General features: G+C 35.3%; 1 protein-coding gene across 1 annotated transcript in view; it reads left to right on the forward strand.

Moving 5' to 3' along the window:
- Positions 1 to 15,991, forward strand: part of SYCP1 (synaptonemal complex protein 1) — a 115,518-nt gene that overhangs the window by 95,014 nt on the left and 4,513 nt on the right. Inside the window, exons 28-29 of the mRNA XM_027058278.2 lie at positions 5,873 to 6,052; positions 12,063 to 12,206. Coding sequence (XP_026914079.2) covers positions 5,873 to 6,052; positions 12,063 to 12,206 — 324 coding nt within the window. The remainder of the gene's footprint in view (positions 1 to 5,872; positions 6,053 to 12,062; positions 12,207 to 15,991) is intronic.

The raw sequence follows: 15,991 nt of genomic DNA on the forward strand, positions 1-15,991 counted from the left end.
GATTAGTAAATGCCCTATATTTCATTTGGGGTTCTGGATATATAAATTACAAATGAGGAAATAATACAAGAAATAAAAAATTTTAATAAGCTTTTATTTGCTATGCCTTATTCCAACAATATTGAAATAGCACAATCTTTATATGTAATGACTATTAGGTTTATGAAACATTTCTGAGTTTGGGAAAATTATGCCTCAGTTTCTTCATCGATATAGGGATAATTAATAGTATCTATTTTTTAACGTTATAAAGATTAAATGAGATAATATTTGTAAGGCATTTATAATAGAGCGTGGCACATAGAAAATGCCATATAAGTGTTTAAAAAATACAGTGATGAGCACTGAGTAATGTATAGAATTGTTGAATCATTACATTGTATACATGTAACAAATATAATACTGTATGTTAATTATATTTCCATTAAAAAAGTAAAGCAGAAAATCGTGAATGTTCTGTATGTAGGCACACCTTGAAGATAGTGCAGGTTCAGTTCCAGATCAATGCAGCAAATACTACAGTAAATGAATTTTTTGGTTTCCCACTGCATATAAAAGTTACATGTATACTATATTGTGGTCTGTTGAGTGTGCATTATGTCTAAAAAACAGTGTACATACCTTAATTTAAAAATACTTTATTACTTAAAAATGCTAACCATCATGTGAGCCTTTAATGAGTAGTAATCCTTTTTGCTGGTGGGGGGGTCTAGCCTTGATATTAATGGCTGCAGACTGATCAAGGATGATGGTTGCTGAAGGTTGGGATATGTGACAATTTCTTAAAATAAGACAACGATGAAGTTTTCTTCACTGACTCTTCTTTTCACGAATGATTTCTCTGTAGCACGGGATACTGTTTGATAGCATTTTGCCCATAGTAGAACTTCTTTTAAGATCAGAGTCAGTCTTCTCAAATTCTGCTGCTGATTTATCAACTAAGTTCACATCATAGTTTAAATCCTTTGTTTCATTTCAACAGTCTTCACAACATGTTCATCAAGAGTAGATTTCATCTTGAGAAACCACTTTTTTTTTTTTTTTTTTTTTTTTTTTGCTGATCCACATGAAGTGACTCCTCACTTGTTAAAGTTTTATCATGAGATTGCAGCCTTTAAATCACATCTTCAGGCTTCACTTTTAATTCCAGTGTTTTTGCTGTTTCCACCATATCTAAAGTTATTTCTGCCACGGAAGTCTTGAACCCCTAAAGTCATCCATGAGGGTTGGGATCACATTCTTCCAAACTCCTGTTAATACTGATATTTGGCCTCTTCTATGGAATCTAGAATGGTGAATCCTTTCCAGAAGGTTTTCAATTTACTTTTCCTAGATCCATTAGTAGAATCACTATCTATAGCAGCTGTAGTCTTACAAAATGCACTTATTGAGCGGTGCTTGGGTGGCTTCATCAGTTAAGTGTCTGACTTTGGCTCATGTCATGATCTCACAGTTCATAAGTTCGAGCCCTGTGTCAGGCTTTGTGCACACAGCTCAGAGCCTGGATCCTGCTTCGGATTCTGTGTCTCCCTTTCTCTCTGCTCTCCCCTACTCACATTCTGTTTCTCTCTCTCTCTTTCTCTTTCTCTCTCTCTCTCTGTCTCAAAAATAAGCAAACATTAAAAAAAACGCAAAATGCATTTCTTAAATAACGAGACTTGAAAGTCAGAATGACTCCGTGATCCATGGGCTGCAGGCATCAGAGCAGTAACCTTGTACATCTCCATCAGAGCTCTTGTGTAACCAGGTGCATTGTCATGGAGCAGTAATATTTTGAAAGGAATCTTTTTGTCTGAGCAGTAGTAGGTGTTAACAGCAGGCTTAAAATATTCAGTAAACCAGGTTGTAATCAGATGTGCTGTCATCCAGGCTTTGTTCTATTTATAGAACATAGGCAAGTAGATTAGTGTAATTCTTAAAGGGCCTTAGGATTTTCAGAATGGTTAATGAGCACTGACTTCAATTTAAATTCACCAGCTGCATTAGCCCCTAACAAGGGAGTCAGCCAGTTCTTTGAAGCTTTGAAGTCAAGTATTGACTTCTCCTCTCTAGCTATGAAAGTCCTAGATGGTATCTGCTTCCAATATAAGGCTGTTTCATGTACATTGAAACTCTCTTGTTTAGCATAGCCCCCTTCAGTAATTAATTAGCTAGGTCTCATGGATAATTTCCTGCAGCTTCTATATCAGCACTTGCTGCTTCACCTGGCACTTTTATGTTATGGACATGGCTTCTTAAACCTCATGAACCAACCTGTGCGAGCTTCAAACTTTTCTTCTGCAGCTTCCTCACTTCTCTCAGCCTTCATAGAATTGAAGTGATTTAGGGCCTTACTCTGGATTAGGTTTTGATTTAAGGGAATGTTGTGGCTGGTTTGATCTTCTATCCAGACCACTAAAACTTTCTCCATATCAGTAATAAAGCTGTTTTACTTCTCATTTGTGTGTGCTCACTGGAAGTAGCACTTTTAATTTCCTTCAAGAACTTTTTCTTTGCATTTACAACCTGCCTAGCTGTTTGGTGCAAGAGGCCTAGCTTTTGGCCTATCTCAGCTTTCAACATGCCTTCCTATCTCTAAGCTCAATCATTTATAGCTCATGCTCTTTTTTTCACTTGAACACATAGAGGCCATTGGAGCAGTACTGATTGGCCTAATTTCAGTTTTGTTGGGTCTCAGTGAATAGGGAGGCTCCAGGAGAGGGAGAAGGATGGGGAATGGGTGGTCAGTAGAGCAATCAGAACACGCACAGCATTTAACAATTAAGTTAGCCATCTTATGAGGGTGTGACTCATGGTGCCCCCAGACAATTACAACAGTAACATCAAAGATCACCAATCACAGATTACCATAACAAATATAACAATAATGCAGAAGTTTGACATATTGTAAGAATTACCAGGATGTGACACAAAGAGACAAAAGTTCCAGTAAGTGAGCAAAATGGTTAAGGAAAAATGTTGCCAATAGGCTTGCTTGACAAACAAAAAACACCAAAAAAAAAAAACCACACAGCATCTCTGAAACACAGTAAAGTGAAGTGTAATGAAAGGAGATATGCCGGTATATGCATCACTAGAAATGTAACCTTCAGAAAAGAATGAACTGGTAGGAGAATATATACATTTCTATGACTTATTATGAAGGGGAATATTTCAGTATTCTAGAATGGGGGTGAATTTTCTTTCAAACTACCCTTCTACCCCAGGAAGTGTTAAATTCCCAGACTTGGCCACAAGGTGGTGTAGTTGCCATTATCAGTCCTTTCAAGAGAGAAAAATTTGTCTATGAAAACAGCTACATTTTGGAAATTCTGAGGATGACTCCTGATAAGTCCAGAGAACAAAAAGATTTACTTCCATCAAAATTGTGTTATCAACTATGATGCAGAAATATTTAGGAAGGAGGATACAAAAATGCAAGTGTGTGAAAAAAAGCTACCAAAATTTATACCTGCTGGAAAAAAGATTATGAAGTGAGATCACTAGAACTGGGCAGAAGCCTACACGTCACCTCATTTAGCACCTTGATTTATATAGATGGACAGATTTAAGCCAAGAGGTACTTGGAGATTTACTTAGAATCACCCAGCAAGATAGTAAAAGACTGAGGAGAAAAGAGTATATTCCTTGACTCCTAGTCTAATGTTTTGTTCTGTTTTTTAAAATATAGTCAACATACAGTGTTATATAAGTTCAAGTACAACATAGTGATTCAACAAGTTTATACATTATGCTGTGTTCACCACAAGTGTAGCTACCATCTGTCCTATTACATCACCATGATAATATCATTGACTGTAGTCTTTATGCTGAGCTTTTTATTCCTGTGACTTATTCATTTCCTAACTGGAAGCCTGTATCTCTCACTTCCTGTCACCAATTTTGCCCATTCTCCCATCCTCTTCCCATCTGACTACCATCAGTTTGTTCTGTGTATTTATAGGTCTGATTCTGCTTTTTGTTTATTCTTTTGTTGCTGTTGTTGTTTTTGGATTTCACATATGAGTGAAATAATATGGTATTTGTTTTTCTTAGTCTGACTTATTTCATTTGGCATAATAGCTTCTAGGTCCATCCATGGTGTCTCAGATGGCACAATCTCATCCTTTTTTATACAGTTATGTAACATTCCTCTGTGTGTGTGTGTGTGTGTGTGTGTGTGTGTGTGTGTGTGTATGTATGTATACCAAATCCTCCTTATCCATTTGCCCAGTGTGGGATTTAAAAAAAAAATTTTTTTTTAATGTTTATTTTTGAGAGAGACAGAGACAGAATGCAAGTGGGTTAGGGGAAGAGAGAGAGGGAGACATAGAATCCAAAGCAAGCTCCAGGCTCTGAGCTGTCAGCACAGAGCCTGACACGGGGCTTGAACTCATGAGCTATGAGATCATGACCTGAGCCGAAGTCAGTTGCTCAACTGACTGAGCCACCCAGGCGCCCCAGTGTGGGATTTTTTATTAAAAATTTTTAAATGTTTTATTTACTTTTGAGAGAAAGTGCGAGTGGGAGGGGCAGAGAGAGAGAGAGAGAGAGGGAGACACAGAATCTGAAGCAGGCTCCAGTCTCTGAGCTGTTAGCACAGAGACTGATGCAGGGCTTGAATTCACAAACCACAAGATCATGACCTGAGCCGAAGTTGGACACCTAACCGACTGAGCCACCCAGGTGCCCCAAGTTTTTTAATTTTTAAATTAAAATTAATTAATTTAGAGAGTGAGAGTGTGAAAGTTGTAAAGGGGGAGAGGAGGAACTTGCAGGGGCGGAGAGAGAGAGAACAAACCTTAACCAGGCTCCATGCTCAGTAGGGAGCTCGACACGAGGCTGAATCCCATGACCCTGGGATCATGACTTGAGCTGAAATCAAGAGTCCGATGCTCAACTGACTGAGCCACCCGGGCTCCCCTACTCCCAATATTTTTATAGCACATGTGGTCACCTCTTAATCCTGCATCTTATACCCTCCTAATTTAAATTTATGGCAGACTTAACCACTGAACTTTTGAGAATAGCCCTTTGTGTGTGGTTTGTATGTGCTCCGTTTTTTCTTGTGAGTAATTGCCATGCATGGAGACTGCATGCCACTGCAACCAAGAGAAGTGATAAAATACAAAGCAACTAACACAATTCCATTAAAGTAGCTACTGCGAACTTTTACTAGAAAGATAGGTCAGATGCTAAAGAGAAGATACATATGAAGGTAGAAAAAAAATGGAAGACATTGAATTGAAATAAAACCTAAGTATTTAAAGTAAATTTGCAATTTGTTTCAGAATTGAAGAAAATTTTTTTCTTCCAAAAATTTGTTTTCTTAAAAAAAAAAAAAACAAACCATTTTTTTTCCTCCTGGAAAAAATTTCTGGTTCTTTACTTTTATAGGTTTTCTTGCCTATTTTTCTTTCTTTTCTTTCTTTCTTTCTTTTTTTTTTTTTTTTTTTTTGGTGGGGAGTAAGGCTGGTGGATAGGAAAGGCGATATTTTTATAGATGAGAGAGAGGAAATACGAAAGCATAAAAGAGAATGGATAGAAATGAGAATAAACTGCCCTCTGGCTTTTAGACTATTGTAATGAACAACAAAGAAAGGCTTTTTTGCCACCAGGAATAGAGGTTTTTCTTTAGCAAATCCTCAACTTTTGGTCAGTTAGAGAGTTGAGATGTTTTATTTCTTTTTATAGCCGCTCTGTGAAGACAGAGAGGGGCAGATACCATTTTCATCTTAAATGGGAAAATAAAGTGATAAATATAATTTATTGAAAGTTATTTAATAATAAATTTGGGGGTAAATTCTAGTTTATTCCAGTGTTATCTCTAGTAGTTGCTGCACTTTAAATGACATATAGTGATGATTTTATTCCTATTTGTTGTTCAATATAGAAAACACAGACATCTCTGTTGGAAACACATGAAACTCATTATTGGAAGTTTGATTCTAAAGTAGCTCCTTCACAAAATATATCCAGAAACATCACATCAGCGGACAATGGCAAATCCAGAGACAAAAGAGACTATTTGTGGACATCTGCCAAAAGTACTTTATCCACACCATTGCCAAAGGTTGGTTGCTAAAATTTCTAAGAAGTTCATAACGTTTTGGTTAAAAAAGGTTTTAGTATCATATGCCATATATCTGGTATTGCACATACATATATAAAACCAATTCAGTTTTTGTGATACCAGCATGAAATGGTTTCCTTTTTTTTTTTTTTAAGTTAAAAAAAAATTTTTTTTTTTAAATTACTGTCTACAACTTAGTGACACCTTGGGCAGATTCCATAAATTTTTGGCATTCACCAGATGGCATTCCCTGATGTGGGAAATCTGGTTCTGACTTGGCATTTTTCACCCCAGTTGCTTCCTTTTCTATTTACCCTTCATCATCTTGCTGCAAGAGTCCTTTACTTAGCAGTCAGCCCTTGGTGGATCAGGTACCACCAGGAGGTGGCTGAGTTACTAGCTATCTTCCATATGCCCACTTAATCCATGGGGAATTCATTCAGCCTTTCCATGCTAAATGGTAGTACAGAATGTCTACTCTGGCCCCGCCCCCCTCCCCCCCACCATCCATTTCTCTCTAATTTCTTTATACTCTAAACTGTTCAGCCAGATGCAAAGACAAATGAAATTTCTCCCTAAGTGTGTATCTAGTGAGGTATACATTAAGTGTGTATCTTCTTAAAGGTGCCCCTAGTTTTATATTAGCTCCTCACTTGGCTTGGAACTTGAAGGGAAAAATATCTCTACCTCTTTGTATCCTTCTAAGTTGAAATTTCATACCTTTCCTTCTCAGTTTCCTTAAGATAACTGGGAAGAAAGGAGGTGTTTGGTGCTTGTATGGCCAGTTTAACCACTTTTTAATAAGCCCGAAAGAAGGATCGAAGGATCCGGGCTTTAATCATAGGTTACTTTCTTTAGAATATGGGTTACTAGCACTTTTTTCAACAGCTTTGTGCCCCAGTTAACAGTTCCAGAGCAAAAAGAAGAGTCTCTCACATCCTGTTTATACATATTATCCACACTGTGCAAATTATGAAAATTAGTAAACTACATGGCTTAGAGAGGCTTTTATATAAAATTATTTTGTTGTATTTAGAACTATATTATTCACATGAAATGATCTTTGTATAAAATGAACCTTACTTAAAAAAAAATTTTTATTGAAATATATGCAAAAAAAATGCCCAGGTCTTAATTATACAACTGGATGAATCTTTACAAACTAAAGATGACTTTTTTAGTAATCAGCATTCACAATAAAATACAGAACATTACTATCACCTCTGAAGATCTTCTTGCCCCCCTTACTAGCTTCTCCGCCAAGGCTAACTACTGTCCCAACTCTAATATTTGATGTATCTGTTTTTGCATTTTCTATAAACAGAATCATTATTTTTGTTTTGGCTTTATTCATTTAACATTATGTTTGTGGGACTCATCTATATTGTTGCTTTAAGTTGTAGATTCTTTGTTTTTATTCCTGTATAGTAATCCATTGTATGATGTACCATATTTTATTTATTGTATTGTTAGTGGACTTTTGGGTAGTTTCCAGATGGGACTTTTATGAACAGTGTTGCTATAAAAATTCTAGTATTTGACATGTATGCATTTTGGTTGGGTATGTCTTTAGGAATGAAATTGCTGGGTAATAACATTATGCATAATATGTTACATTTTAATAGATATTGCCTGGGCTGTTTTTTACTGTGATACAAAACATGTGTTTTTTGTTTTTTGTTTTTTCTCCCTCATGCCAGTTCTCTGATTGTAGACACCAACTAGGCGTCCCACAACTTGATTAAATTCTCACACTACGTGGAGCTAATGTAGATCCCAGTAGGTTAGGGCTTAGTCTCATAAGACTGCTTCCGCTTCAGACACCAGTCACAATCCTGGTTTGCCACTTGTACTACTGACCAGTTGGCTCTAAATTGGGGGTTCCCACAACCCCCTCCTCAGGTTTGCTAATTTGCTAGAATGACTCACAGAACTCAGGAAATTCCTTTACTTACTATTACCAGTTTATTATAAAGGATACAACCCAGGAACAGCCAAATGGAAAAGATGAGTAGGGCAGGGTATAGGGGAAGGGGTATAGAGCTTCCATGCTCTCTTCAGGAGTTCCATCCTTCCAGCAGCACCTCTGTGTGTTTGCCAACATGGACATTCTCAGAACCCTATCGTTTAGGGTTTCTTTTTAATGGAGATTTCACTACCTAGCATGATTAGTTAAATTATGGCCATTGGTAACTCAATCTCCAACCTCTCTCCCCTCCCAGGAGGTCAGGGGGTGGAACTGAAAGGTTACAAACTTCTGATCAAACCTTGTTTTTTTTCCGGCAATAAGCCACCATCCTGAAGTTATGTAGGTGCCCTTTACTGCCAATTATTTCATTAACATTAACTCTTGTCCAGTTGAAAGGAGTTCATTCTGAATAGGAAAAGACTCCTATCACATTACTGTCAACAAAGACCAAATGTTGTACCAAAAGATGCTCCTTTCACTCAGAAAATTACATGGGTTTTAGAAGTTCTCTGTCAGGAACCAGGGACAAAAACTAAAGGTATGTTTCTTATTGTACCACACTGCCAATCATTTAAAAAAAATCATTACATCAATTTATATCTAAGCTAGCAGCGAGTGAGAGTTCTAGTTGCCCCACATCCTTGCTACCACATGGTATTTTTTATCGTTTTGATTTTAGCCATTCTCATGGCTGTGGTGACTTTACTTTTTTAAAAAGAACATTTTTACCATAATTTTAGATTTACAGGAAAATTGCAAAGGTAGTACAGAGAATTCCTTTATATCAGTCACTCAGTTTTCTACATTGTTAACATTTTACATTACCATGTACATTTGTCAAAACTAAGAAACATACATTGGTACATTACTGTTAACTAAACTTTATTTTTCCATTAATGTTTTCTTACTCTTCCAGGATTCAATCCAGGGTACCACTTTGCATTTAGTTGGCATACTTCCCTAGTCTTGATCTTAAATTTTTAAAGTTTATTTATTTATTTATTTACTTACTTACTTACTTACTTACTTACTTACTTATTTTGAGGGAGAGAGAGCATGAGTGGGGGAGGAGCAAAGAAAGAGGGAGAGAGAGAATCCCAAGCAGACTCTGAGCTGTCAGCATGGACCCCAATGTGGAGCTTGAACTCACGAACCGTGAGATTGTGACCTGAGCTGAAACCAAGAGTTGGGCACTTAACCAAGTGAGCCCTAGGTGCCCCTAAGTATTTTCTAGTATACCATTTTAATCCTCTTGTTTTTTATTATACTTTTTGAATTATTTTCTTAGTGATTACCTGAGTATTAACATCTTAAAATGATTTAGTTTGAATTAATACCAATGTAATTTCAACGGTATACAAAAACTTTGCCCAAACTTAGTTTCATTCCCTCTGTCTTTTGATATCATTGTCATGCAAATCATATATTTATACATTTTAAGCCCATTGATACAGTATAATAATTATTGCCTTATGTGTCTATATTTTAGATTAGATAGGAAAAAAGAATTATAAACAAATACATGCATACTATCTTTTATAATTATATAGTTTTCTTTACTGGATGGTTTTGGTGTATATAGAATTATTTGGAAACAGGTTTTTTTAAGTGCTTTGGAGTCAACCTACAGCTGTTTTAACTCCATGGTTTATGGTAGAAATCAACTGTATGTAATGAGTCACTTGTCTCTTACTGCTTTTCTAGTTTGTCTTTGACTTTTGACAGTTTGATTGTATGTCTAAGTGTAGTTCTAATTGAGTTTATCCTCCTTGGAGTTTGTTGAGCTTCTTGGGTGTATAGATTAATGTTTTCACCAAATTTGGGAGGTTTTCAGCCATTATTTTTTCAAATGTTTCTTCTTCCCTTTCTCTGCTCTTATCTTGGAACTCCCATTATGTATACTTGATGGTGTCCCACAAGTCTCTGAGGCCCTGTTCATTTTTCTTCTTTCCATTTCTTAGACCAGATAATTTCAATTGAACTATCTTCAGGTTCATGGATTCTTTCTGCTTTAATATGATATTGAGCCCCTCTACTGAACTTTTCATTTCACTTATTATACTTTTCAACTGCAATTTTCAATTTGGTTCTTTTTAAAAAAATAAGTTTTATCTTTATTGATAATTCCATTTGGTTAGAGATTGTCATCATACTTTATTTCTTTAGATATGGGTTTCTTCAGCTCCTTGAACATATTTAAAATAACTGACTTAAAGCCTTTGTCTAGGAAATCCATGACAGGTCTTCCTTAGGGATAGTTTCTTTTGATTGTACCATCCCAACCCCTGTGATGGGCCATAGTTTTTTGTTTCTTTGCATGTCTCATAATGTTTTCTTGAAATCTGAACACTAAAAATAACATAATGTGACAGCTGTGGAGACCAGATTCACCCCTGTCCTTAGCTGTCCTTAGGGTTTGTTGTTTCTGCTTGTTATAGTTGTTGTTTGTTTAGTGACTTTTCTAAACTAATTCTGTAAAGTTTGTATTCTTTGAGTGCCACTGAAGTTTCTACTTGGTTAGCTTAATGTTCAGCTAATGTTTGAACCAACTGAGCCTGTACCAATAAATCTCCCAATTTTTACCAATAGACTGTAGGTACTTATTAGGGTATACCTTCAGCACTCAGCCAGACCATTGATAACTGAATCTTCAAACTCAACTAGGGCCTTCTTAGGTCTTTCCTGTGCTTATTCACAGTCCTATGCATGTGTGGCTTTCTACATTTCCAGGAATGCCAGAATTTTTGAAGTTTTTGTCTAGTTTATCATTTGACCTGTTAAAATCATTGCCTCATGGAACTGCAAAGTGAAAACACTTGTCTATAATTGTCTTGATAAATGCTGTGTCCTACTCAACACCAAAGAGAAAGCTTTTGTACTGAATGAGTTCTGAATCAGGTTAAATACAGACTAGCTTGTGAGGTCTTTCACAGAACCCCTAGACAGGTTAAATAATGACAACTCTTTGGGAATAAAAGCTTTGAAAGAGCTCTCAATTTTGTTTTGCTCCGACTAATGGCTGCCAGTCTGGACCAGGAGTGTGGGATGTTATTTTTTAAGGGTAACATAGAGAATGGGAGCTAGGATGAAGAAAAGTTAAGACACCGCCAAGCTTGCTGTTCTTATGGAGGTTCTGCCAATTATTTTATTTTATTTTATTTTATAATAAAAAAAATTAATGTTTAGTTTTGAGAGAGAGAGCGAGCGAACATGAGTGGGGGAGGGGCAGAGAGAGAGAGGGAGACACAGAATCCTAAGCAGGCTCCAGGCTCTAAGCTGCCAGCACAGAGCCTGATATAGGGCTTGAACCCACAAACTGTGAGATTATGACCTGAGCTGAAGTCGGAAGCTTAACTGACTGAGCCACCCAGGCACCCCTCTGCCAATTATTTTTTTTTTAAATAAACACTACAGTTTGTGACAAGCTTTTGGTTAATTTCCAGAGTTCTGAAAAAAGTGGACTTTGACCATTTTACTAGTATTTTATTGCTTTATGGAAGAGAAAATTTTTGGAGTACCTTACTGTGCCATTTTTGCTGATGTCACACCTAACTTTTTAAGGTACTTGAAAAAAAATTGTAAAACTTACGGGGAAATATGGAATAGTAAACGTTGACTAATGTGACTTACTTAATCAACAAAATATAAGCATACCTATTTTCTCATAAATCAGTAAGGATTTTTGTAGAGAGAGCTAAACTCATTCTGTTTTTTGGTCTGAATCATTGTTAAAAAAGTTAAAAATCCCTCTTCTTAAGATCGTTGACTCCTGAAGTTGAAGAGTGTCTCTCCGCACTCTCTCCTGCCATTATTTTCTTCAGTAAGTTGAAGGGAAGGACAAAGAAACAGTTTTCTATTAAAAATTTTTGGAAGAAAGTTGTAAGTTTTAGCATCAAAAATACCTGAATTAAATTCTTATCAAAAATCTCTATATACATTCCACTAATAATTGAGAGTTATTGATTGCTAAAGACTTAACTTGCCTTTATTAATAATACGGAGTTTTTGATGGGAAAATGTATTGTTTTTCTTTTTGGATAGGCATATACTGTGAAGACACCAACGAAACTAAAAATTCAGCAGAGAGAAAGCAAGAATATACCTACCGAAGAAAGTAATAAAAAAAGAAAAATGGTCTTTGAGTTTGATATTAACTCGGATAGTTCAGAAACTACTGATCTTTTGGTAAAATACTACAAATCAGTATTTATTACTTGTTTACATTATTCATTATTTTTATACATTACTTTTTGATGTATATGTATAATATATACACACAGCATCTACCATTGCAATACTAAAATATAGTAGAACTCTACTACAACACAGAGCCCTATATGCTTTTGCAGCATTTCGGATAGGGTTCAAATAATCTAACTTCAGTAAACATGGCATTTTGAATTACTTGATGTAACATAGTTGACACATGATTAACAATCTTGTTTTCCAGCAGAGTGTTACAAGGAATTTTTAACCACATTTTCTCTTTTTTTGTTTCTTTTCTTTTTCCTCTTTCTTTCTTTCAGAAAGGTTAGATGAATCTTGCTATAGCCAAATTTGTTATTTAGGGTCCCTTTTGATTTTGCTAATATACATGTTACTTCATTTTATACCACTTTTTGGTTGAAATATGTATCAAGGTATAACATTACTATTATTCTTAAAGAGTTAATGTATTAAAAATGAGTTGTTTAAGGAAGATATTTCCCCTAGCAGTTTGTATTAGTAATTACTCCCTACCATGAGTATATCCACACATACCAGTGTTTTCTGAAGTTATAATATTGGTTTAGTGAGAATAGTTAAACTTAGATTCATTTAATTTAAAACCAAATAAATCTCATCACACAAAATGAAGCAATATACCAAAGATTCCTAATTACAAAATTCCAGTTAAAAGCACTTGTTTCATTGTTGCCACTTACAACTTTTGAGATTCTTCAAGCTTTTTTGGGACTGCTTTGTTCTGGAAAAATGAGTAGCTGAAGTCTTAAAACTTTAATTATTGAAGTTAACACAGAATCCTTACTCAAGTACCTCTTTGTTTTATAGATGTTGATTAGCATTTTAATGATTAAAACTGAACCAAGGAATGTTTCAAAGACTACATAGATTATTTCTTAGAACAATCTCCTGTTTAAGAAGTATAGACAATGTTGCTGTTCTCATTTTACAGAAGAGGAAACTGAGTCACACAGATACTTGCCCAAGATCACATAGCTAGTAAGGCAGGGAGCCAAAATTTGAACACAGACCATCTAGCTCCAAAGCCTATGTAAGACCATGTACATAGTAACTTCCAGCTTAAACTGAAGTCCAGATATATAAAAATGTAAGGAGAATTAGTAGAAAGACTATGAGCTCTGGGATTAGACACTCCAGGGTTGGAATCCCTACTATTTTTCTAGCAATGTGAATTTAGCTGATCTGAGATTCAAAATGACTCATCTCATTTTTAAAAGCATCACAACTTTGCAACACCATAAACATACTACACTATTATATGTATACACAATTATTTCCACTTGTCTAAAAAGACATTTCATGTCTATTTATTTGGTTATAATTATCATTTGAAGTTACTATTTTTGTAAATTTCTTAGCTGTTGTGTTTAAATTTTGATGAAGATTCAAATTATTATAAAAAGTTAGATGTAAAAATGGATTGTCTAAGTGATCTTGGATAGTGGAGTAGGACATACCACAAATTTATTTCTCCACCTAGATAGCAATTGTACTTGCAGAAATTGCCAGAAATAACTATTTTGGAGCTCTGGAGACTGTTTGAATGCTTGCAATTTCCAGGGTTGCAACTTGGTAAATTATAGTTAAGTTTGCAACCTTAAGAATGGTAGTAACTACCTATCATCCAATCCATAGGCCTGTGGCAGACAGCTATGCTCAGATCTTGGCCATAGCCAGGGTAAGCAACAAGGACTTTTTCTCTGAGTATCAAGGTTCAGGGTTCCATATCATGATTGCTGCTTCTCACCACTGAGGTGCAGGCACAGAAACTTCCTGCCATTCTTTCAACCCTCGCTGGCTTGTGTCTTCTTAGAGGATTTAAGTGAACTGTATCTGTGGGTTTTGTTTTGTTTTTGTTTTTGTTTTTTTTTTTGCCTTCCTCTTCTTTTCATTTTTCTTCTTTGGAGGACCAGGCATTTAAGAATTAGTACACTCAAAAGCACTCACATTTATGGGGTATTTAAAACCACTACATGTGCCAAGGGAAAGACAGGCTCAGAAAAAACCTGAGATCTCAAATTTTCACCTCATCCTGATCCCTGGCATAGAAACTTATACAACATAAAACAAAAACAAAACTAACCCACTACAGCAAACCCTGGGGAAGGTGAAGAATCTGATTTGCAGACCTATCTAATTATAAGATTCCAATGTCTAGTTTTCAACAAAAATCACAAGGTATACAAAGAAAAGGAAAGTAGGGCTATACAAAGGAACAGAACAAGTCAATGGAAAATGTCCCTGAGGAAGCCCAGATGTTGGGCTTACTAGATAAAGGTTTCAAAACAACCATCTTAAAGATGCTGAAAGAGCTAAACGAAGACATAGACAAAGACAGAAAAATGATGTATGACTAAAATGAGAATACCAATAAAGAGATATAAAAAGAACCAAGAAGGAATCCTGGAGTTGAAAGTACAATAACTTAAAATGTAAAGTTCATTAGAGAGATTCAAAAGATTTGAGTAAGCAGAAGAATTGATGAATTTGGAAATAGGATCATTGAAATTACTGAGTTTGAGGAAAGGAAAGAAAAAAGGAAAAGTGAGTAGGCAGCCTGAGACTTGTGGGACATCATCAAACATCAATATGTTTTGTACGAGTTCCAGAAGAAGAGAGAGAAAAAAGGGAAAAAATATTTGAAAAAGTAATAGCTGAAAACTTCTCAAACTTTGATGAAAGAAAATGAATCTACAAATCCAAGAAGCTCATTTAATTCTAAGTAGTATAAAATCAAACAGACTCACGTCAAAACACATTATAATCAAACTGTCTAAAGACAAAGAGAATCTTGAAAGTAGTGAGAATCAACTCATCACAAACAAGGTACTCTCAATACAATTATCAGCTGATTTCTCACTGAGAAGACTTGGAGGCCAGAAGACAATAGTTTTCCATATTCAAAGTGCTGAAAGAACAAAATCATCAACTGAGAATTTGATACCTGCAAAAACTGTTCTTCAAAAATGAGGGAGAAATTAAGACATTCCCAGATAAACAAAAGCTGAGGGAGTTACCAAATAATTTACACAGGAACTTATAAAAGCTAGCATTGTAATTTGGTTTGTAACTCCACCTTTTGTTTTCTACAGGATTTGAAAGAAATTGCATCAAAATTGTTAATCTACGTTACTGGGTACCCAAGGTATAAAAATGTAATTTGTGACATCAATAACAGAAAAGGAGCATGGAGCTGTATAAGAGCAGGATTTTTGCAGGCTATTGAAGTGAAGTTGGTATAAATTCAAATTAGATTGTTATAACATTATAGGATATTAAATGTAATCCCCATGGTAGCCATACAAAAAAATCTGTAGAATATACACAAAAGGAAATGAAAAGGGAATCAAAACATTTCACTACAAAAAAAAATCACCTAACCATAAAAGAAGACAGTGATGGAGCAAATGAGAAACAACAAACCTATAAGGCATATAGAAAACAAACAGCAAATAGGCAGAAGTTAGTCTCTCTTTATTGTAATTACTTTAAATGGATTACATTTTCCAATCAACATAGATTTACAGAATAAATTTTAAAGAATGATCCAACTAGTGTTTTGTCTAAAAGAAACTCATCTTAGAACCAAAGACACAAATTGAAAGTCAAAAGGTGGAAAAAGATATTCCATGCAAATAGTAACCATAAAAGATCTGGTCTGGCTATACTTCTATCCAACAAAATAGGTTTTAAATCAAAAAAGTGCAAGAGGCAAAGAATGACAT

Source organism: Acinonyx jubatus, chromosome C1, assembly GCF_027475565.1.
Source record: "Acinonyx jubatus isolate Ajub_Pintada_27869175 chromosome C1, VMU_Ajub_asm_v1.0, whole genome shotgun sequence".
NCBI lineage: Eukaryota > Metazoa > Chordata > Mammalia > Carnivora > Felidae > Acinonyx > Acinonyx jubatus.